Source organism: Mobula birostris, chromosome 17, assembly GCF_030028105.1.
Source record: "Mobula birostris isolate sMobBir1 chromosome 17, sMobBir1.hap1, whole genome shotgun sequence".
NCBI classification, from domain to species: Eukaryota; Metazoa; Chordata; class Chondrichthyes; order Myliobatiformes; family Myliobatidae; genus Mobula; species Mobula birostris.
In genome coordinates, this window is record NC_092386.1 from 14,893,469 (window position 1) to 14,918,986 (window position 25,518).

Sequence of the window (25,518 nt, forward strand, 5' to 3'; positions counted from 1 at the left end):
TTTATCATCCTTGTGCCTTTCTAGGGGTTTCCCAAATATTCTTAACGCATCTGACTCTACCACAACCCCACGCACCCACCATTCTCTCTGTTTAAAAAAAAAACCTCTGATGTCTCCCCTATACTTTCCTCCAATCACCTAAAAATTATGCTCCTCATATTAGCCATTTCCACTGCGGGCTAAAGAACCTGATTATCTACTCAGTTTATGCCTCTTATCATCTTGTACACCTCTATCAAGTCACCTCTCATCCTCCTTCACTCCAAAGAGAAAAGCCCTTGCTTGCTCAACCTTTCCTCATAAGGCATGTTCTCTATTCTAGGCAGTTTCCCGGTAAATACCTTGCACACCCTCTTGAAAGCTTTTACATCCTTCCTATAATGCGGTGATGAGAACGGAGCACGATATTCCAAAGGTAGTCTAACCAGGGTTTTATGGAGCTGCGACATTACCATATTGAAGGCCAACACACCATAGGCCTTCTCAACCACCCTGTCAACATGCACGATAACTTTGAGGGATCTATGGATGTGGATCCCAAGATTCCTCTGTTCCTTTGTCTTCAGAAACACCTGCACTGCAGCAAAAGGTTTTAGATAGGTCAGCCGATACAATACAGTAATGAGGAACAATCGGACTCCCTCACTTCTGCTACTGTAAGTTGGTAGCAGATATTTTCATCGATCTGTATTAAAAAATTATCCAGCTATTTTCTAAATCGTAGGAAGTTTGAAACTTCTGCAGAATAAAGAGAATCAGGTGCTCAGGCACTGAAATTATTGAAGGGAGTGGGCAAGTGTGAAGAACAACTAAATGATTTCCTGGGTGGGCACCAAGAAAAAAATCTGTTTTGCTATTGATTGCCTTTGAACATAAGTTAATCATTTTAGTTCCAAAACATTTGTGTTAAATTTTGAAAGCCTCTGCATACATAAACTTTTCATGTAGACAGTTGTTCCATGCAATGTTCAAACAATTTATTATCATACAGAATACTACAACTTTTCAATTTCAGGGGTATTCTGGCCAGTAGGTAAGGTTTCCTCATTTATTAATATACTTTATGCAAAGGCCCATGGTAAGCTCGGCTTGTGCACCATTATGTCAGAAGAAGGTGAGAATGTAACTATTTTCTGTGTAACTTACAGTGAAGGATAAATTGGTCCTTCACCCCTCCAAAGCAAGAGTTAATAGGTAAAGTCTGCACACCCAGTACACTGTACTGATAATGTTTTCTCAGTTCTATAAACTCACATAATAGACACAATTGTATCACATCGACTTCCATTCAGTACCTCAGTCACCATCTGGATGGAAATCAATAGTTCATTAATGTTCCCATTCAAAGCAATTATCTTCATCAGGGTACATGTACTGGTAATAATTTTTTCAGTTGTTTAAGCTCACACAATAGACACAATTGTATCGCATCAGCTTCCATTCAGTGCTTCATAATCACAAATTGGGTGGAAACCAATAATTTATTAATGTTCCCATTCAAAACAAATATACTTTCAAAAGATCTCCTCTTTTTGAGAATGACCTGCAAACAGTAAATTGATAAATGCAGATATTGAAACATTGGCTGTATGTCAGTTGGTTTGAATTTTAAATATTAAGAATTTGTCACCTCTCATTGTTAAGCACAGATTGCATCCCATGTGAATAAACTTCCAAATAGGATGCACTGGAGCAAGAAAAACAAATATTCAGAGTTCTATAATGACGCACATCAGAATCAGATTTAATATCACCGGCATATGTTGTGAAATACATTAACTTTAGGGCAGCAGTACAATGAAATACATGATAAATCAGTATAGAGAAAGAAAACTGAATTACAGTAAGTATATGTATGTCTATTAATTAGTTGAGTTAAAGTAATTAGTGGAAAATAACAAATTAAGAAAGTAGTGAGGTAGTTTTCATGGGTTCAATGTCCATTTAGAAATCAGATGGCAGAGGGGAAGAAGCTGTTCCTGAATCGCTGAGTGTGTGCCTTCAGGCTTCTGTATCTCCTACCTGATGGTAACAGTGAGAAGAGGGCATGCCCTGGGTGGTGGGGATCCTTAATGATGGACGCCACCTTCCTAAGGCACCACTCCTTGAAGACGTCTTGGATACTAGGGAGGCCGGTACCCATGATAGAGTTGACTAATTTTACAAGTTTCTGCAACTTATTTTGATCTTGTGCGGTAGCCATCCCATACCAGGTGGTGATGCAGCCATTCAGAACGCTCTCTATGATACATTTGTAGAAGTTTTCAAGGGTTTTAGTCGACAAATCTAATCTCCTCAAACTCAACGGTACATTTAATGTCAGAGAAATGCATACAATATACATCCTGAAATTCTTTTTCTTTGCAAACATCCACAAAAATAGAGGAGTGCCCCTAAGAATGAATGACAGTTAAATGTTAGAACCCTAAAGTCTCCCCGCAACTCCCCCCACCCACGCATAAGCAGCAGCAGAGTATTGATGCCCCCCAGCAACAAAAAAGCATCAGCGCCCCTCACCAAACACTCAAGCATCAATAAAGACACAGACTAGCAGTACTCCAAAGTACTAATTCACCCGGTATTCGACATACCACAGGCTCTCTCTCTCCGCCAAAAAAGGAAAAAGAGGTGTCCCTGTTTCACAGTGAGAGGGGAGACATAACAAACAACTCGCTGATTTATGACGTTAAAAGTCTGTTGCATTGTTTTTTACGAGCTCTGTGCCCAAGGAACTCGGGTCTCTGGGCACACAGCCAGCAGCCAGCTTGCTGCTTTCGATCTTCCATCTCCCATGACACATCAGGCGGTGGTGCCAACTTCGAATCCGCCCACCTCCAGAGCCACGAAATCCCGGAACTCTGAAGGCACACTATTTTCTAGGCCGCATCCTTGGCGTATCGAATAGCGGCCAGTCGTGAGACCCCGAGAGTGGGTCCCATTCCCGCAAAGAAATGAAGTCAGCATGTAACTCCAGGTCAGCGTCTTCAAAATAACCCTGAAAGGGAAAAATAGAGATAGTAAAGAGAAATAGAGCTGTTTCCGAAGATGCAAACAAAGGAGCCACCATTAGGTGTCACCGTCCTCCTAAACTCCTAATGAAATAAAGCCGCTGTCTTGCCTTCTTTATAGCTGCATCAATATGTTGTGTCCAGGTTAGGTATCTGAGATATTGACACCCAGGAACTTGAAATTACTCACTTTGTCCACTTCTGATTCCTCGATGAGGATTGGTTTGTGTTCCCTCAACTTACCCTTTCTGAAATCCACAATCGGCTCTTTGGTCTTGCAGACATTGAGCGCAAGATTATTGCTGTGAAGTCACACAACTAACTGGAATATCTCACTCCTGTACACCCTTTTGTCACCATCTGAAATTCTGCCAGTGATGGTTGTATGGTCAGCAAATTTATAGATGCTGTTTGAGCTATGCCAAGCCAGCCAGTCATGGGTATAGAGAGAGTAGAGCAGTGGGCTAAGCACACATCCCTGTGGAGCACCAGTGTTAATTGTCAGCAAGATGGAGATGTTACTTCCAATCAGCACAGATTGTGGTCTCCTGGTTAGGAAGTCAAGGATCCAGTTGCAGAGGGAAGTTCTGAGGAACTGTAGGAATGATGGTTTTAAATGCTGTGCTATAGTCAGTGAGCAGCATCTTGGCATAGGTATTTGCATTGTCCAGGTGATCTAAGGCTGCATGGAGGGCCATTGAGATTGTGTCTGCTGTAGGCCTGTGTGGGATAGATGTTGATTCTAGCCAAGCGGAGTGCTGATGTAATTCTGTCTTGTGTTTACTGCATATGGTGGAATCCCTAAAAATATACAGTACTGTGCAAAAGTCTTAGGCACATATTGATAGCTAGAGTGCCTAAGACTTTTGTACGCTGCTGTATTTGTCAACACAGAGTGGAGAGTGAGTTTGTAAATCTGGCTAGAGCAAAGGATGTTGGGAATGGTGAGGGTGGAGCACCACGAGAGGGGTGTAGGATAGGTGGCAGAGAAGGAGTGCCAGGGCGGTGTGGCAGTGGGGGTGGGTGGCACAGGTGCAGACACACCCAGCCCTGAGACACCAGGCAGGGTCATTTGAATCCGGACAATTGGTTTATTGATCAGCTGCCCCCTTCCCACTCTCAGTCCACAATAGAGACCCATATTAGAATCAGGTTTATCATTACTCACGCGTCATGAAATTGTTTTTTTTTGTGTGGCAGCAGTACAATGCAAAACATAAAATTACCACAGTACTGTGCAAAGGTCTTAGGCACCCTAGCTATACCTGTATATGTGTGCCTAAGTCATTTGCACAGTACTGTACATTAAAAAAAAATCAAAACTATATTTGCCATATTTGGAACTGTGTGAGAAAGTGCAAATAATTAAAAAAATTTAAATCATTTAAATTATTAGGTATATATTGATTTTTATCTTTCAGACGTCTTATTCCAGTGGGATTGACTACCCAACAGCAAAAGGAAAAGAACAATCTCAAAGCTGCTGTTGTTCCTTAAGTCTTTTCCTCAAAAACCCTGACTTGGCTGATGTCATCTTTAAAGTACAAGGTACAGATTAGTCTGAAGAGCAAACGATTGCAGATGAGACGCCTGCAGATTAAGGGTTCTTGGCCTGGAATGTTTTTGAGGTTTCTTGCGGACGCTGCCTGACCTGCTGAACTTCTGCTGGATTTTCTGTGTTTAGTATAGATTTCTTTGTTCACAAAAGAGGTGCTGATGCTCCATGGAATGCTGTCATTGGTCTTGGTTTGTGAATGCTTCTAATACTGCTCTTTGCACAGTAAAGAAGTGCTTCCAATCACAGCAGTCATGTACTGTGAAGCATCAAATATAAAAAAATTATTTTTGGATATATTAAAGAAACACATGAGAAACAGGAAATAATATTGTGATGGTTAGCGCAGGATGTGCGAGTTCAGAGTTCAGTTCCGGTGTCCTCTGTAAGGAGTTTGCATGCCCTTCCTGTGAGTGCACGGGTTTCCCCCGCATCTCCAATTCTCTCTCACAGTCCAAACACGTGCCGGTTAGCAGGTAATTCTAAATTGCCCTGGGAATAAGCTAGCATTACTTGGAAGTTTTGAGAGGAGGGGATTTCGCTGAGGCCTGCTGCCCGAGTAGAAAAGTGAGCAGCGGTTTGCTACAGCGAAGTAGAGCTTTGACCAGTGACCAGTCTGTGTTTGGGTTTGATTAGCAAGAACAAATTAAAGGAAGACAGGGAAAGCACGGCGGCCATTGTCTTAAGTGGACAGAGTCGGAGTGGTGGCCTTGAGGTTTTAACTCATTGATGCATGAGCAAAGAGAGACTTCAGTCAAAGGAAGCGAAGAAAAGAAAAGCTCAAGGTTAGGGTTTTTTTCCTGTTCTTTATATCTGCTCTGCTGGGACTGTAGGGAAGCTCGGCAGGATAGTGAAATGCTCCTCTTGTGGTTTGCAGGAAGGCAGGGAAACTCCAGGGTCCCTGATGACTACAACTGTGAGGTGCATCCAGATGCAGCTTCTAACAAACCACATTAAGAAGTTGAAGCTGAAACTGGATGAACTCTGGATCACTCGGGAGGGTGAAGGGGTGATAGATAGGACATACAGAGAGGTAGTTACACCCAAGGTGCAGGACACAGGAAACTGGGTGACAGGAAGGAAGGGGAAAGGGGTTAAGGAGCCAGTGCAGAGTACCCCTGTGGCCATCCCCCTGAACAACAGGTATATCACTTTGGATACTGTCAGGGGAGTGACCTAACGGAGGAAAGTCAAAAGTGGTTGGGATTTTGGCACTGAGAATGGCTCTGTGACTCAGAAAAGAAGGCGGCGGGAGAAAAGGCATGCTGTGGTGATAGGGGATCCATTAGGGGAATGGACAGGAGTTTCGGTGGGCGAGAATGAGATTCCCAGATGGTATGTTGCTTCTTGGGTGCCAGAGTCCAGAATATCTGGGATCGAGTCCTCATTATTCTTAAGTGGGAGGGTGCACAGCCAAAGGTCTTGGTCCATGTAAGTGCTAATGACATGAGTAGGGCGAGTGACGAGATTCTGCATAGGGAGTTCAGGGAGTTAGGTGCTATGTTAAAGGGCAGGACCTCCAGAGTTGTGATCTCAGGATTGCTACCTGTGCCACGCGCCAGCGAGGTCAGAACTAGGAAAGTTATACAGTTTAATACGTGGCTAAGGAGTTGGTGTAGGAGGGAGGGCATAAGATTTTTGGATCTTTGGGCTGTCTTCCAGGGAAGGTGGGACCTGTACAGAAGGGATGGTTTGCACCTGAACTGGAGCGGGACTAATATTGTAGCAGGGAGGTTTGTTAATGCTGCACGGTGGGGTTTAAACTAGAGTTGCGGGGGGGGGGGGGGGTGGGAACCAGAATGCCAGACCAGTTAGAGGAGAGAGGCAGATGTTGATAAGACCTCAGACACAGTTAGGAATCAAAAGGTTGAGTGTCCTTTTTGAATGGAGATAAGGAGGATTTTTTTTAGCCAGTGAGTAGTGAATCTATGCAATTCTTTGCCACAGGTAGCTTTGGACGCCATCTTTCTCTATATTTAAGGCAGTAGTTGATAGATTCTTGATTGGCCAGGCATGAAGGGAGATGGGGAGAAGGCAGGGGATTGGGGCTGAGAGGAAAATTGGATCAGCCATGAAGAAATGGTGGAGCAGACTCGATGGGCCAAATGGCCTATTTCTACTCCTATATCTTACGATCTTAATAGGTGGGATGCTGGGCAGTGTGGCTCATTGGGTCTGTTCCAAGCAGCATCTCTAAATAAAATAAACATAGCAGAATTACACCTGTAATTTCATGGTTTTAGTATCTGCTATACTTTGTTCCCAACGTAATTGTGGCCAGCATTGCTGCAGCATGTTGCACATAACCTTCCCCCTGCTTTTGTTTGTCCCTGCTGTGACAAACAAATATTTACGTATTTTGCATAGCTTTGATTGAAAGTACAAAATGTTCTTTAATTTAGTTCGTTCTTCTTTATCTGGAGAATTTTTTAAGGGGATATTTACTGATGCTGGAAGTGGAAGGCAATTTATTGCTCCATCAAATGCCATCATCTATTAGTGCAAAATCAGGCATTCGTACCACCACGCTGGACAAACTCTTTCCAGGTTAAGCTCACTCCCTGACCTATTACTATACATGTAGGTACTGGAGGTACCTAATAAAGTGGCTACTTTCTGTATGTTCGTTGTTTTCTGCTACTGCAGCCACCCACTTCAAAGCTCAATGTGTTGTGCTTTCAGAGATGCTCTGCTGCGCACCACTGTTGCAACACATGGTTATCTGAGTTACTGTCATCTTCCCATCAGCTTGGACCAGCCTAGCCATTCTCCTCTGACCGCTCTCATTAACCAGGCATCTTCACACACATAGCTGCCGTTCACTGGATGTTTTTTTCTCTGTTTTTCACACCATTCTCTATAAACTCTAGGGACTGCTGTTCGTGAAGATCCCAGGAGACCATCAGTTTCTGAGATACTCAAAACCACCCCGTCAGACACCAACATTCCATAGTCCAAGTCTTTTTCTTCCCCACTCTGATGTTTGAGCTGAACTGCTCGACCATGTCTGCATGCTCATGCGTTGAGTTGGTGCCACGTGATTGGCTGATTAGATATTTGCATCAATGAGCAGGTGTACAGGTGCACCTAATAACATGGCCACCAATTGTGCATCTTCATAACATTTTTCCCTTCGAGCACTTCTCCCTTCCAAGCTGCTTGTAAATTTGAATCAGCCCTCCCCGTTCCACTCCCCACCAGCCTCTCGAGCAGGCATTCCAAATACTAACGATTAATGCAGAAGGAAGTATTTCTGCAGTAATGGGAATATAAATAAACCTACCAATGCTGGAACCTGAAACAAAACAGAAATGTTGGAAGAGCTCATGAGTCAGGCAACATCTGTGGAGAGAGTAAATCAATATTTTGGGTCAGCGACCCGTGCTCAGAAATATTTCCTCATGTCTCTTCTGTTTATTTATTGTCTATGCCATCATGAACAATTATTTATTCTTTGTACCAATTGCATGAATTTAATAAAACCTAAAACTGGTATCAAACTAGTAAATTTATTCTGCCCTCTCTTGAAAGCCTTTGAAGTTCGGTTCTCAGAATGATACAATCTCCTGTAAGTGCCAGGCCACTGTTTTCGGTATGCTTGGCTTGAAGTGCCACGTTTGGTACTCCATGCCACTATTTGTAAATGCCAGCTTCCCATATGGGGAACGAACATCTTTGTTAGCCAGTCCTCTCACCTTTAATGATGCATTTTTTTCCGTCCCATTGCACCTCTCAAAGACACAAGAGATTTGGCAGGTGCTGAAAATCTTGAGCAACACACAAACAGTGCTGGGGGAGCTCAGCAGGTCAGGCAGCATCAAAAGCAGGGGTTCCCAGCCTTCTTTATGCCTTTGACCCACTACCATTAGCTGAGGAATCCGTGAACCACAGGGTAGGAACCCCTGAAGCGAGAGGAATAAACAGTCAACTTTTCGGGCATGATCCTTCATTTTTTTAACATACCTCTCTGCGATCTTCATTCCAAGATATATGATCTCTGTGTTAAATTTAATTTCACAAATGCCAGATCATTCTGCCAGTCTCCTTGCCTCCACGTTATATTACTGGTTTGTAAATGCCAGGTTTATCTTTTTCTCCAGTTTTTCTTTCTTGAGCAACACATGAAATCCTCATGTCATCTGTCACAGCTCTTGTGTCCAAGGAGGTTTGGATGAAAACTTTGGAATCCTCTTTCCTTGTTTACCTAAATCAATGACATAGGTGCAGAAATAGGCCATTCAGCCCATTGAGTCTGTTCTGCCATTCATTCATGGCTGATTTATTATCCCTCTCGACCCCTTTCTTTGCCTTCTCCCCATAACCTTTGACACCCTTACTAAACAAGAATCTATCGACCTCTGCTTTAAGTATACCCTATGACTTGGCCTCCACATCTGTCTGTGGCAATGAGTTCCACGGATTTACCACACTAAAGAAATTCCTCCTCAGCACGCACAAAATGCTGTATGAACTCAGGAGGCCAGGCAGCACCTATGATGTTTCAGGCTGAGACTCTTCATCAGGACTGGAGAAAAAAAAGATGAGGAGTCAGAGTAAGATGATGGGAGGAGGGGAGGAAGAAACACAAGGTGGTAGGTAAAACTGGGAGGGGGAGGGGTGAAATAAAGAGCTGGGAAGTTGATTGGTGAAAGAGATACAAGACTGGAGAAGGGGGAATAGGTGAGGACAGAAGGCCATGGAAGAAAGAAAAGGGGGAGGAACACCAGAGGGAGGTGATGGACAGGTAAGGAGATAAGGTGAGAGAGGGAAAAAGGGATGGGGAGTGGTGAAGGAGAGGGGTTGGTGGGGAGGGGGGCATTACCGGAAGTTCAAGAAATCGATGTTTGTTCCATCAGGTTGGAGGCTACCAAGACAGAATATAAGATGTTGCTGCTTCAACCTGAGTGTGGCCTCATCGTGACAGTAGAGGAGGTCGTGGACTGATGCGTCAGAATGGGAAGTGGAATTAAAATGGGTGGCTATTGGGAGATCCCACTTTTTCTGGTGGACAGAGTGTAGGTGCTCGGTGATGCAGTCTCCCAGTCTGTGTCGGGTCTCACCGATATACAGGAGACCGCACCGGGAGCACCTGATATAATAGATGACCCCAACAAACTCACAGGTGAAGTGTCACCTCACCTGGAAGGCCTGTTTGGGACCCTGCATGGTCGTGAGGGAGGAGGTGTAGGGGCAGGTGTAGCACTTGTTCTGCTTGCAAGGATAAGTGCCAGGAGGGAGATCAGTGGGGAGCGATGAATGGATAAGGGAGTCGCTAGGGAGCGATACTGTGGAAAACAGAAAGTGGAGGGGCAGGAATGATATGCTTGGTGGTGGGATCCCGCTGGAGATGGCGGAGGTTACGGAGAATTATATACTGGACATGGAGGCTGGTGAGGTGGTAGGTGAGGACAAGAGGAACCCTATCACTGGTGGGGTGGCAGAAGGATGGGGTGAGGGCAGACGTGCGCGAAATGGAAGAGATGTGGTTGAGGGCAGCGTTGGTGGTGGAGGAAGGAAAGCCCCTTTCTTTGAATAAGGAGGACATCTTCTTCGTTCTCAATGAATAGCCTCATCCTGAGAGCAAATACAGCAGAGACGGAGGAATTGAGAGAAGGGGATGGCATCTTTACAAGTGACAGGGTGGGAACAGGTATAGTCCAGGTAGCTATGAGAATCAGTGGGTTTGTGATAGCTTATTTACTGATGTCTATCTCCAGAGATGGAGACAGAGGTCAAAAAGGGAGGGAGGTGGTGGAAATGGACCAGGTAAATTTGAGGGCAGGGTGGAAGTAGGAGACAAAGTGGATGAATACATTGAGCCCCGCATGCGTGCAGAAAACAGCACCAATGCAGTCATCAATATAGTTTACGTAAAGCTGGGGAGCGATACCAGCATAGGCTTGGAACATAGTCGGTTCATTCCCATTCATTCTGACATGTCAATCCATGGCCTTCTCTACTGTTGTGATGAGGTCACTCTCAGGTTGGAGGAGCAACATCTTATATTCTGTCTGGGTAGCCCCCAGCCTGATGGCATGAACGTCGATTTCTCGAACTTCCGGTAATGTCCCCCACCCCCACTCCCCTTCACCATTTCCCATTCCCTTTTCCCTCTCTCACCTTATCTCCTTACCTGCCTATCACCTCCCTCTGGTGCTCCTCCCCTTTTCTTTCTTCCATGGCCTTCTGTCCTCTCCTATCAGATTCCCCCTTCTCCAGTCCTGTATCTCTTTCACCAGTCAACTTTCCTGCTGTTTACATCACCCCTTCCCCCATCCCAGTTTCACCTATCACCTTGTTCCTTCCTCTCCTCCCCTCACCACCTTACTCTGACTCCTCATCTGTTTTTCCACTCCTGATGAAGGGTCTTGGTCTGAAACATTGGCTATACTCATTTCCATTGATGCTGCCTGATCTGCTGAGTTCCTCCTGCACTTTGTGTGTGTTGCTTGGATTTCCAACATCTGCAGATTTTCTCTTGTTTGAAATTCCTCCTCTTCTCTGTTTTAAAGGAACATCCCTCTGTACTGAAACCATCTGGTCCTAGACTCCTCCACTGTAAGAAATATCCTGTCCACATCCACTCTATCTAGACCATAAGATCATAAGATTGTAGAGCAGAATTAGGCTATTTGGCCCATTGAAACTGTAAGGATGTGTTCATGGCCTCATTGTCTGCTCAAAAATCTGATAACAGAAGAGAAGAAGCTGTCCCAAAAATGTTGAGTGTGTGCCTTCCGTCTCCTGTACCTCCTCCCTGACGGTAGCAATGAGAAGAGGGCATGTCCTGGGTGGTGGGGATCTTTAGTGATGGATGCTGCCTTTTGAAGATGTCTGGGATGTTGGGGATTTCACAGTTTTGTTGTATTTACCCATGAGAAATCAGGATTATTTGTTCCATTTGTGGCATCAAAGTGAATGAAATAACATGTTCTTTAAATCTTTTTCTCAAGGTACCTGTATATATGCTCATAAAGCAGTGCTGGTGGCTCGGTGTGAGGTAATGGCTGCAATGTTCAGCGGAAACTACATTGAAACGCAAGCGTGTCATGTTCCTATTCATGGTGTTTCCAAGGAAACCTTTCTCTCTTTCTTGGAGTACTTGTATACGGATTCATGCTGCACAGGTGAGGAACCAGGTTGTACGGGTACAGGGACTGATAGTCAACATTTCTTCAAACTTCACCATTTTTTGAACTTTCTGAGACATTTACCTAATTACTGAATGGAGCAGCAGGTTAGAAATCAGGATCTCTGAATGTAGTTTTGTTCACCGATTGACAAGCTGTCGAATCAGAATTAGGTTTATTATCACTGATGTATGCCGTGAAATTTGCTGTTTTGTGGCAGCAGTACAGTGCAATACATAAAAATTATTATCGATTACAATAATCTATAATACCAGGCTAGATGCAGGAAGATTGTTCCCGATGTTGGGGAAGTCCAGAACGAGGGGTCACAGTTTGAGGATAAAGGGGAAGCCTTTAGGACGGAGATGAGGAATAACTTCTTCAGACAGAGAGTGGTGAATCTGCGGAATTCTCTGCCACAGGAAACAGTTGAGGCCAGTTCATTGGCTGTATTTAAGAGGGAGTTAGATATGGCCCTTGTGGCTAAAGGGATCAGGGGGTATGGAGGGAAGGCAGGTACAGGGTTCTGAGTTGGATGATCAGCCATGATCGTACTGAATGGCGGTGCAGGCTCGAAGGGCCGAATGGCCTACTGCACCTATTTTCTATGTTTCTATATTTAATAAGACTATATAAAAAGTAAATAAATTAATACAAAAAGAGAACAAAATAGTAAAGTGGTGTTCGTGAGTTCATGCTGTGCTCAGAAATGTGATGGTGGATCATAAAACCATAAGACAAAGGAGTAGAATTAGGCCGTTTGGCCCACCGAGTCTGTTACACCATTCCATCATGTCTGACTTATTATCCCTCTCAACCCCATTCTCCTGCCTTCTCCCCGTAACCCTTGATGTCCTTACTATTCAAGAACATATCAACCTCCGCATTAAATATACCCAATGACTTGGCCTCCACAGCTGTCTGTGGCAATGAATTCCACAGATTCACCACCCTGTCCCTAAAGAAATTCCTCCTTATCTCTGTTCTAAAGGGACATCCTTGCATTCTGAGTCCTTCTGGTCCTAGACTCTCCTATGATACTTAACTTACTGTATGATCAATCTAACCCTTCCCTCCCATACAGCCCTCCATTTTCCTATCACTCATGCCTACCTGAAAGTCCCTTGAATGTCTCTAATGTATCTGCCTCTACCACTGTAACGTGAGGCAGTTTTGAAGGTACAATGAATGAAACAAAAATCACACATTTATAACGGGCACATTAACTATTTATTTATGAACAGACTGTGAAGCACTAAACCGGGTGCCTAGCTAAACAAGAACTCTTCTAAGCTACCCAAAACTACACAGAACTACAATAATGAACACTCGGTCACCCGGTAACTTAACGGGTTAATTTGCAGGTTGGGTCAGTGGTGAGGGAGGCAAATACAACGTTAGCATTCATTTCGAGAGGACTAGAATATAAAAGCAAGGATGTAATGTTGAGGCTTGATAAAGCACTGGTGAGGCCTCACTTGGAGTATTGTGAGCAGTTTTGGGCCCCTTATCTAAGAAAGGATGTAAGGCCCCTATCTAAAAAACCATTAACCTAACCATTCACCCCTTCTGTTATTTATATACACACATTCTTTCTCTCATTCTCCTTTTTCTCCCTCTGTCCCTCTGACTATACCCCTTGCCCATCCTCTGGGCTTCTATCCCCCCCTTCCTTCTCCCTAGGCCTCCTGTCCCATGATCCTCTCATATCCCTTTTGCCAATCACCTGTCCAGCTCTTGGCTCCATCCCTCCCCCTCCTGTCTTCACCTATCATTTTGGATCTCCCCCTCCCCCTCCCACTTTCAAATCTCTTACTAACTCTTCCTTCAGTTAGTCCTGACGAAGGGTCTCGGCCTGAAACATCGATTGTACCTCTTCCTAGAGATGCTGCCTGGCCTGCTGCGTTTACCAGCAACTTTGATGTGTGTTGCTTGAATTTCCAGCATCTGCAGAATTCCTTGTATTAACCTAACTTAATGGTTGAATCTCCCCAGGTTTTACAACTGAAGAACTAAGCATGAGACAAACGAATACTTCACTAAACAAACAGTGCAGGGGAGGGGGCAACACTCTTCCACAATGGTCCTTCAGCGCTGGTCGTGACTTCAGCCTGAAGCAGGCCCCGAAGACAAGAAAGAGGCCAAGCCCCCCACACATTCTATTCATGTACCCCTGAGGCATAAAAAAGTAATAATGGTTTAAAAAAATTGCAGCATGCTGCTGTTCAGAGGGACATAGAAACATAGAAACATAGAAATAGGTGCAGGAGTAGGCCATTCGGCCCTTCGAGCCTGCACCGCCATTCAGAATGATCATGTCTGATCATCCAACTCAGAACCCTGTACCAGCCTTCCCTCCATACCCCCTGATCCCTTTAGCTACAAGGGCCATATCTAACTCCCTCTTAAATATAGCCAATGAATTGGCCTCAACTGTTTCCTGTGGAAGAGAATTCCACAGATTCACCACTCTCTGTGTGAAGAAGTTTTTCCTAATCTCAGTCCTAAAAGGCTTCCCCTTTATCCTCAAACTGTGACCCCTCGTTCTGGACTTCCCCAACATTGGGAACAATCTTCCTGCATCCAGTCTGTCCAATTCCTTTAGGATTTTATACGTTTCAATCAGATCCCCCCTCAATCTTCTAAATTCCAACGAGTATAAGCCCTAGTTGATCCAGTCTTTCATCATATGAAAGTCCTGCCATCCCAGGAATCAATCTGGTGAACCTTCTTTGTACTCCCTCTATGGCAAGGATGTCTTTCCTCAGGTTAGGGGACCAAAACCAAAAGGGGACTTGGAGTGCTTGTGCATGAATCACAAAATGTTGGTTTGCAGGTGCAGCAGGCTATCAAGAAGGCAAATGGAATGATGACCTTCATTGCTAGAGGGATTGAATTTAAGAGCAGGGAGGTTATGCTGCAACTGTACAGGGTACTGGTGAGGCCGCACCTGGACTACTGTGTGCAGTTCTGGTCTCTTATTTGAAGTAGGATATACTGGCTTTGGAGGTGATGGAGAGGGAAGTTCACCAGGTTGAATCCAGAGAGGAGGGGGTTAGACTATGAGGTGAGATTGAGCCGCCTGGGACTGTACTCACTGGAATTCAGAATAATGAGAAGAGATATTATGGAAATGTATAAAGTTATGAAAGGGATAGATAAGATAGAGGCAGGAAAGTTGTTTCCACCGGTAGGTCAGACTAGAACTAGAGGACATAGCCTCAGGATTCAGGGAGTAGATTTAGGGCGGAGATGAGGAGGAACTGCTTTTCCCGGAGAGTGGTGGAATTCTTTGCCCAGTGAAGCAGTGGAGGTTACCTCAGTAAATATATTTAAGACAAGGTTGGATAGATTTTTGCATAGTAGGGGAATTAAGGTTTATGAGGAAAAGGCAGGTAGGTGGAGATGAGTCCATGGCCAGATCAGCCATGATTTTAATGAATGGCGGAGCAGGCTTGATGGGCTGGATGGCCGACTCCTGCTCCTATTTCTTATGTTCTTATGCTTGCGTCCGCTCTCTCTAGGCCTTTCAGTAAGACCATAGTCATAGTCATAGTCATCGTCATACTTTATTGATCCCGGGGGAAATTGGATTTTCGTTACAGTTGCACCATAAATAATAAATAGTAATAGAAATAGTAATAGTGATATTACTATTAGTAAGTAATAGTAATAGTCATAGAAATAATAAATAGTAATAGAATAGTAATAGAAAAATAGTAATAAATAGTTAAATTGTAATATGTAAATTATGCCAGTAAATTATGAAATAAGTCCAGGACCAGCCTATCGGCTCAGGGTGTCTGACCCTCCAAGGGAGGAGTTGTAAAGTTTGATGGCCTCAGGCAGGAATGACTTCCTGTGATGCTCAGTGTTGCATCTTGGTGGAATGAGTCTCTGGCTGAATGTACTCCTGTGCCCACCCAGTACATTATGTAGTGGATGGGAGACATTGTCCAAGATGACATGCAACTTGGACAGCATCCTCTTTTCAGACACCACCGTCAGAGAGTCCAGTTCCATCCCCACAACATCACTGGCCTTACGAATGAGTTTGTTGATTCTGTTGGTGTCTGATACAGGAACCTTGGTCCAAATAGCGACAAGACAGTTGAATTTCAAAACAGTGGGTGAAAGTAACTGTACTTGAGATTTAAACAAGTAATTGGTCCAAACGCTACTTTAACTGTTCACATCCTCAAAAAATGCTGCAGCAATACAGCGTTAAGTTTCTGGTTAAGTATTGCCGCAGTAGACCTAAATGCTTTTGAATATGAGGGTGCGTTGGTTAAACTCTCTCTTGTTGAAGATGGTAATTTTTCTGGACTTTATCTATCTGCCTAAACCTGTTCACCTAAAGACATGGTCCAGGAGAAGGCAATGGCAAACCACTTCTGTAGAAAAATTTGCCAAGAACAATCATGGTCATGGAATCCTGATTGCCAATGTCATACGACACAGCACATAACGATGATGATGAATCTGCCAGAGCCATAATATCCTCTGCAGTGTTCATAACATGATGTTTCTAAGCTACAAGTGTTAAAACAACAAACTGAAACAATCAGTTGCATTAAGAAAACCAGAACAAGGAGCTGTGAAGTAAATTGGACCATTGACCAATCATCAGTGAACATTCCAAATTCTATTGTTGCAAATTGTTCCAAAGTGTGTTTTATACAGTTTGACCACTGGAGGGAGTGATTAGAGCATCAGTGAACATTTGTTGCAAAATGTTCCAAAGATTTTCAACACTGAAGGAAGGGAATGGACTGACTATTGACCGTCAGTGAACGTTCCAAATTCTATTGTTCCAAAGTGTGTTTTGTACAGTTTGACTACTGAAGGGTCAGTGGACCATTGAGCAACCATTAGCAAACATTACAAATTCTGTTGTTGCAAAATGTTGCCAAACATATTTTCTACACCTTGACCACTCCGACCACATACCCTTTGTACCTAGCAGTTGGGAGCTGCAGCATCTTTGTGATAAGAAATCCCAGGAGATACAAGTGATATGACCTGTTCAAATACTGCACGTCAAGATTGTGTACAATGATTATTGCTGCTTTTCTTAAAGAAAGGTACTTCTGTGTTTAGGCAGCATTCTCCAAGCGATGGCTCTGCTGATATGTGCTGAAATGTATCAGATACAACGACTACAGCAGATGTGTGAGGCGTACATTGTAACGCAGTTACAGAGCATGCCCAGCAGAGAACTTGTATCAATGAACCTCAGTATCGTCAACTTGTTCAACAAGGCAAAGGTATGTTCACATAAGCAAGTGTTTTTACCATTTACTATAGTAATATATTTATGAAACATACAGTGTAGTTTTCTGCTGCTGTCGCCCACTCACTTCGATGTGTTGTGCATTCTGAGATGCTCTTCTGCGCAGCCCTGTTGTAATGTGTGGTTATGAGTTACTGTCGCCTTCCTGTCGGTCAGCTTGAACCAGTCAGGCCATTCTCCTCTTACCTGTCTCATTAACAAGGCATTTTCTCTCACACAACTGCCACTCACTGGATGTTTCTATTTGTTTTTTTGCTGTAAACTCCAGAGGCGTGAACTCCCAGGGGATCAGCAGTTTCTGAGATACTCTAACCACCCTGCAGGGCACCAACAATCATTCCACGGTCAAAGTCACTTAGATCATATTTCTTCCCCATTCTGATGTTTGGTCTGAACAACACTGAACCTCCTGACCATGTCTGCATGCTTTTATGCATTGAGGTGCTGCCACATGATTGGCTGGTTAGATGTGCTGCCACATGATTGGCTTGGTTGCATTAATGAGCAGGTGTACAGGTGTATCTAATAAAGTGGCCACTGAGTGTAAGTATCGAAGCAAGCCACTAGATAGACTGCAGGTGCTGGCAACCTGAAGAAACACACAAAATTCTGGAGGAGATCAGAGGGTGAGGCAGCACCTATGAAGGGAAATGGACAGTTGATGTTTTGGGTGGAGACCCTTCTTCAGGACTGGATAGAAAGAGGAGAGAATAATAATAATAGGCATCGTTAGTCTCATGAGACCATGGATTTGTGCCTTGGAAGGTTTCCAGGGCGCAAGCCTGGGCAATGTTGTATGGAAGACCGGCAGTTGCCCATACTGCAAGTCTCTCCTCTCCATGCCACCGATGTTGTCCAAGGGAAGGGCAATAGGACCCAAACAGCTTGGCACTAGTGTCGTCGCAGAGCAATGTGTGGTTAAATGCCTTGCTCAAGGACACAACACGCTACCTCAGCTGGGGCTCGAACTAGCGACCTTCAGATTACTACACCGACGCCTTAACCACTTGGCCACGCGCCAACAGAAAGAGGAGAGATAGCCAATATCAAAGGGTGGAGGGAAGGGGTGAGGCAACAGCAGGTGGGTGACAGGTGGATCCAGGTGAGGAGGGTGATAGGCAGGGGAGGGAGGGGGAAAACTGGGAATGATGTGAGAAGCTGGGGGTGATAGGCAGAAGTGACAAAGGGTTGCTAGGAGATGACAGTGGAGCATGGAAGAATGGCGACTAGAACTGAACGCAATATTCCAAGTGTGGTCTAACCAGGGTTTTATAGAGCTGCAGCATTATCTCGTGATAAAAATGAATTATTTATTTTATTCCTAATCTGATTTTAAATTCGACTTTAATATCAAATTTTATCCCTAGATTTCTGATTGAGTTTGCTATGGACTTTTACCCATTTTTTTTGACGTACTTCTGTGGGCTTCTGTGTTTACAATTCACAGCCCAGATACCATAACTTGATTATTGTGCCTATTTCATGATTTCAATGGAAACTATTCTTTTTTTGTGCATGCATTTTAATCTGAAATATTTATTTTCAGTTCCACAACGCAACCAGATTGTCTAACTGGTTACTGCATTTCATTGCCAGCAACTACCTCATCTTCAGTCAGAAGCTGGAGTTTCAGGAGCTTTCTGGTAAGTGTTGCATCTACATGAACAGTGGAATGTAGGCAAACAGACAGTTTTACATTGCTGTAAAGAGTGATCTTTCCAGTGAGGTAAATCTGCTTTCCCTTGACACGGTGTCGCTACACGTACTGGAATTTCACTAGAGATATTAGTGACGGCTCTGTTCTGCACATTGTGAGCACTCAGGTATAGAGCTGGCATATTCTGATGCAGACCACACAATGCACCAGTATTCATGGACTCCTGAGAGATACAGCCCATTTCACTCAGTGTCAGAATTCTACCCTACTGCAAGTCAGCAAATTATTGTTGCCACTCATACTAATTATATTTAGAACATAGTACAGCATAGTACAGGCCCTTTATCCCACAATTTTGTGTCAACCTTTTAACCCATTTTAAGATCAAGCTAGCCCTTCCCTCCCACATAGCCCTCCAGTTTTTCTTTCATCCATGTGCTTATCAAAGAGTCCCTTAAGTATTCCTCAATGTATCTGCCTCCACCAACTCCTGTGGTAGTGCCTTCCACGCACCCACCAGTCTCTGTGTAAAAAAAAAATTACCTCTGACATCCTCCCTATACTTTCCTCCAATCGCCTTAAATAACGTACTTCAAGTTTCTTTCGAGCGCTGTTGTATCACTTGTATTGCCTATTTAACCGTTGTATAAACAGAATCACAGCAACACACACAAAATGCTGGAGGAACTCAGCAGGCCAGGCAGCACCTGGGAAAAGCGGACACTCAGGCCGAAACCCCTTCGGCAGGGCTCTACTGTTGTCAACAGCATCAGCTGCCTTTTTACTGACACTCTGTGCTGACCGAAACCACTTACTTTTAGCGTTAACAAAATAGATCGTACAACATCGAACACAGAACATAGAACACTACAGCGCAGTACAGAGCCTTCAGCCCACAATGTTGTGCTGGCCTTTTAACCTACTCTAAAGTCAATCTAACCCTCTGCTCTCTCATGCATTTGAATTTTCTCATGAGCCTTCCATTTTTGATTTATTCCTCATTAAAGTGGGTTTTAATCTACCATTGGGTGCCAGGATGGAGATACATCACTACCACAGGAGGTATAAGACACCCCTTCTCTCCACTAGCCTGCAGGTCACCTTTGGGGCAAGGTGTAGCACTTGCTTAGACTCCCCCTCCGCCGCCCCGATCAGGGTCATGTGACGCCACGGGGGCAGGTGGTGGGTGATCGTATGAGCAGCCAGTGCACATCACAAGTCCCAGTTATGCGACCACTGACTCCAGACAGAAAATCTCTGAAGAGTATTGACAATGGCTGGGGGTCACCCGTCTTGTAAAGACACTGCCCAGAAGAAGGCAATGGCAAACCACTTCTGTAGAAAAAAATTGCCAGGAACAATCATGGTCATGGGACCGTGATCACCTTCGTCATACAGCACAGCACATAACGATGATGGTGAATCTGCCATAGCCATAATATCCTCTGCAGTGCTCACAGATGTTTCTAAGCTTGAAGTGTTAAAATAACAAATGGAAACGATCAGTTGCATTAAGGAAACGGAAGTCCGGCATCAATACACTGCCCCATATCAAAGTTATTTATCGTGCCCTTTCACTGCTGAGATAACGTGTAACTGGTGCTGGTAATAAAAACCAGAACCTCATTGTGTAGGAATGTTTCTAACGATTAGCAGCAGCGGACTAATCAATAAAAAGGAGCAAGGTCAGGAGAGATAGTGAGATAGTGAGGCTGTAGTCTGCTTCGGCTGCAGTGATGCCTGGCTTCGTGTCTTTCATAAAATTTCCATTCTGAATGCTGCTTGCTTACTTTAATTGTTTGCACAATTTGTGTTTCTCTCTCTCTCTCTGCATTTTGGTCATTTGACATTCTTTTTAATAGGCTCTTTTGAGGTTTCTTTGTTAATAGAATCTATTTAAATCTTACATCCATCCCACAATGTGAGGGCGTAAAAATATTTGCATAATGACTCTGTTGCAGTGTACAGACATGTGAATTCAAAAGTTTAATGGCTTGTAGAAAGAAGCTATGCTGTAGCCTGTTGATCCTGACTTTAATGCTGTGGTAGCGTTTGCCAGACGGAAGCAGCTGAAACAGTTTGTGGCTGCCTGTAAGGAGACACATCTCAAGGTTGTATGATGGATTCATACTTCGGTAATAAATGTATTTTGAACTTTGATAGTGCATGGTGCAAAAAATCTAGAACAGAGGTTTAAAAAGAAGGTATTTTACTAGCAGCTTTTTCCGATCTCTAACAGTGTGGATAACTAAGGAGATGAAAGGAGATATGGTTCTATTTTCATTCTGGAAGTCTGCCAAACAATTACCCTGGGATCAGAGAATTCCACATCATATTCTTGTAACAATGCAGAAGGATGAGGCAACTGGAGAGGCCTTTACACTATTTTTTCCAAGGCTTCTGGTCTTGCAACAGGAGAACTAGAGTTTTGCCAACTTCTATTCAAGCAGTTTCATGAACAGTTTGAAACAATGGGCTATTCTGAAATTTAGGTGGATCTTTGTCAGGTGGCTAGACCGCACCAAAGCACAAAGTTCAAAGTAAATTTATTATTGAAGTACGTTTATGTCATCGTTTATGTCATTTTCTTGTGGGCATTCACAGTAAGATACAAAGGAGCTCAAGAAGATCAATAAGATCAAGGATGGACAAGAACTACATACAAAGACAAACAAACAACCAATGTGCGAAAGGCAAACTACAAATACAAAAAAGAGACAAATAATGAGTAATATTGAGAATGAGTTGTAAAGTCCTTGAAAGTGTGTCTATAGTAGGAGTCAGCTCAGTGTTGAGGTGAGTGAGGTGGTTCGGGAGCCCGATGGTTTAGGGGTAATAACTGTTCCTGAACCTGTGGTTTTGGACCAAAGTCTCCTCTAGCTTCTTCCCAATGGCAGCAGCGAGAAGAGAGCCTGGCCTGGATGGTGGGACTCTTTAATGATGGATATCCCCTATAGCGGTGAGAACCTTCATCGAGTACCTCCGCACAGAGCACCACAAGTGGGACTTCCTGGTGGCCAAACATTTTAATTACGATTCCCGTTCTGACATTTTAGTCCATAGCCTCCTCTTGTGCCAAGATAAGGCCACTGTCGGGGTGGAGGAGCAACACCTTGTATTCCGTCTGGCTCCTCCATTCTGATGGTATGAATATCAATTTCTTCTTACGGTGAACAACATTTCCCTTCACACACACTCCTTTCCTCTATTCCACATTCTGACCTTTTACTTCTTCTCACCTGCCTACTCCTGGGTCTCCTCCTTCTCTTATGGTCCACTCTCCTTTCCAATCAAGATTTCTTCCTCTCCAGCCAGTTACTTTTCTGATACTCCTGGCTTCACCCATCACCTTCGAGTTTGTCCTCCTTCCGCTCCCCTCAACTTCTTGTTCTGGCTTCTTCCACGCGCCCCCCCCCCACCCCCGTCCTTTTCTGTTCAGCTGATGCATTACTGATTGCCTGGAGTAATATTCATAAATCGAGCTTGGATTCGGTATGCTTGGCGCTGTCTGAGGGTTGGCCACTCGGTGGAAGTTAGAAATTTAGGGCCGAGCCAGGTCAGGGGTGGGTTTTGGCAGCGAACATGGTTGTGTACGTGATTAAGTCCAAGTGTTTATATAACTGAGTGTTTATTAGTCCTTAAGATCAGAACAAAAAGCTTTCACACTTCTCATTTATGGATCATTTGTTTTTGATCTTGAAAGTGAAACAAACGATACAACATAGTGTTCAGAAGGTTTAGAAGTAGTGCTATATTGCTTCCAGATTCAAGTTTGTTTATCCTGTGTACATCAAAAACTACAGTGAAATGTGCCGTTTGCTTTAACAACCAACACACCCAAGGGGGTGCTGGGGGCAGCCCACAAGTGACGGCACACATTCCGGCGTCAACATAGCGTGTCCACAATGCTTGGCAAAGCAATACAGTACACAAGCAGCAGCAGAACAAGCCCTGTTCCTCCCTCCCACGCACTCCCATACGCAGACCTCTAACTCCAGGCCAGGCCGTCAGACTGATTCAGAATTGCAATCCTTCAGCTACCCCAATGGGCTCTCTTTCTATTGTAAACCCATCAATTTCATATTGAATCCATGCAAGAGGAATTTAGCTCATCCATCTTCTTTGGCATCCATTATTTTCCTCCTTTTAAGTATGTCTCCAGTTCTAAAGATTCGAAGTACATTTATTATCAAAGTGTGTATACAGTATACAATGCAAACACGAAGAATTCTGCAGATGCTGGAAATTCAAGCAACACACATCAAAGTTGCTGGTGAACGCAGCAGGCCAGGCAGCATCTCCAGGAAGAGGTACAGTCGACGTTTCGGGCCGAGACCCTTCGTCAGGACTAACTGAAGGAAGAGTGAGTAAGGGATTTGAAAGTTGGAGGGGGAGATCCAAAATGATAGGAGAAGACAGCAGGGGAAGGGATGGAGCCAAGAGCTGGACAGTTGATTGGCAAAAGGGATATGAGAGGATCATGGGACAGGAGGCCCAGGGAGAAAGAAAAGGGGGAGGGGGGAAAAACCCAGAGGGTGGGCAAGGGGTATAGTGAGAGGGACAGAGGAAGAAAAAGGAGAGAGAAAGAATGTGTGTATATAAATAAATAACGGAAGGGGTATGAGGGGGAGGTGGGGCATTAGCGGAAGTTAGAGAAGTCAATGTTCATACCATCAGGTTGGAGGCTACCGAGACGGAATATAAGGTGTTGTTCCTCCAACCTGAGTGTGGCTTCGTCTTTACAGTAGAGGAGGCCGTGGATAGACACGTCAGAATGGGAATGGGATGTGGAATTAAAATGTGTGGCCACTGGGAGATCCTGCAGAGTGTAGGTGTTCAGCGAAACGATCTCCCAGTCTGTGTTGGGTCTCGCCAATATATAGAAGGCCACATCGGGAGCACCGGACACAGTACATCACCCCAGCCGATTCACAGGTGAAGTGTCACCTCACCTGGAAGGACTGTCTGGGGCCCTGAATGGTGGTAAGGGAGGAAGTGTAAGGGCATGTGTAGCACTTGTTCTGCTTACAAGGATAAGTGCCAGGAGGGAGATCAGTGGGGAGGGATGGGGGGGACGAATGGACAAGGGAGTCGCGTAGGGAGCAATCCCTGCGGAAAGCAGAGGGGCGGGGAGGGAAAGATGTATTTAGTGGTTGGATCCCGTTGGAGGTGGCGGAAGTTATGGAGAATAATATGTTGGACCTGGAGGCTGGTGGGGTGGTAGGTGAGGACCAGGGGAACCCTCTTCCTAGTGGGGTGGCGGGAGGATGGAGTGAGAGCAGATGTGCGTGAAATGGGGGAGATGCATTTGAGAGCAGAGTTGATGGTGGAGGAAGGGAAGCCCCTTTCTTTAAAAAAGGACATCGCCCTTGTCCTGGAATGAAAAGCCTCATCCTGAGAGCAGATGCAGCGGAGACGGAGGAATTGCGAGAATGGGTTGGCATTTTTGCAAGAGACAAGGTGAGAAGAGGAATAGTCCAGATAGCTGTGAGAGTCAGTAGGCTTATAGTAGACATCAGTGGGTAAGCTGTCTCCAGAGATACAGACAGAACGATCTAGAAAGGGGAGGGAGGTGTCGGAAATGGACCAGGTAAACTTGAGGGCAGGCTGAAAGTTGGAGGCAAAGTTAATAAAGTCAACGAGCTCAGCATGCGTGCAGGAAGCAGCGCCAATGCAGTCGTCAAAGTAGCAAAGGAAAAGTAGGAGACAGATACCAGAATAGGCACGAAACATAGATTGTTCCACAAACCCAACAAAAAGGCAGGCATAGCTAGGACCCATACAGGTGCCCATAGCTACACCTTTAGTTTGGAGGAAGTGGGAGGAGCCAAAGGCAAACTTATTAAGAGTAAGGACTAATTCCGCTAGATGGAGCAGAATGGTGGTAGAGGGGAACTGAATAGGTCAGGAATCCAAAAAGAAGCGGAGAGCTTTGAGACCTTCCTGATGGGGAATGGAAGTATATAGGGACTGGACATCCATGGTGAAAATAAAGTGGTGGGGGCCAGGGAACTTAAAATCATCGAAAAGTTTAAGAGCGTGAGAAGTGTCACGAACATAGGTCGGAAGGGATTGAACAAGGGGGGATAAAACCGTGTCAAGGTATGCAGAAACGAGTTCGGTGGGGCAGGAGCAAGCTGAGACAATAGGTCGGCCAGGACAGGCAGGTTTGTGGATCTTGGGTAGGAGGTAGAAACGGGAAGTGCGAGGTGTGAAGTAGTAGTTTTTCATGAACTGTCTGCAGGACGTCACTGTCAGTCGCATTGGTTGCTGGCACCATCTTGGACATTGTGGTTTGCTTCTAAGAACTACAATTGATTATGTCTCCACTGCCCTATCCAGAAACCATTCTGGATTCTAACCACTCATTGGTAAAATGTTTCTTCTCAAATCTCTTTTGGTTCTTTGGCCAGCCTCTTATTCAAGAACTTCATTTATTTGGCCCTTCCACCAAGTTTTTCTCTATCTTCTACAGATAGCCATAAAATACTGAAAACCATTGAAGTAGTTGAAAGAAGGACATCAATTCTTCCCCCCCCCAGAATGAAAGGAAACAAAAACTCGCAAACCTCAACCCCTCCCTCGCACAGAAACAGATCACATCGCCCAAGAACATCAAACCCCAAACCCACCAATCAGCAACAAGAAAGAATGGGCTAGAATATGGGAAAAAAATATAGAACTAAAAGAGGCCAATATGAACTACAGTCCAATCCACAAATCTCAGAATTGCAATAACATCTGAGAGTTATTAGGCTCCTGTTTTAAACTAAAAATCAGAGGAGAACAACCTTGAGCTTCCCCTGTCTACCAACACAACTAAAGGTCCTCAGCTCTGGATCTCCTTTGTAGCCTTTCTAAAGGATAAATGTGGT

General features: G+C 44.4%; 1 protein-coding gene across 1 annotated transcript in view; it reads left to right on the forward strand.

Moving 5' to 3' along the window:
* rhobtb3 (Rho related BTB domain containing 3) overlaps positions 1-25,518 on the forward strand; it is a 94,909-nt gene that overhangs the window by 61,732 nt on the left and 7,659 nt on the right. The window contains exons 8-11 of the mRNA XM_072281310.1: positions 4,430-4,556; positions 11,517-11,690; positions 16,794-16,960; positions 18,533-18,629. Coding sequence (XP_072137411.1) covers positions 4,430-4,556; positions 11,517-11,690; positions 16,794-16,960; positions 18,533-18,629 — 565 coding nt within the window. The remainder of the gene's footprint in view (positions 1-4,429; positions 4,557-11,516; positions 11,691-16,793; positions 16,961-18,532; positions 18,630-25,518) is intronic.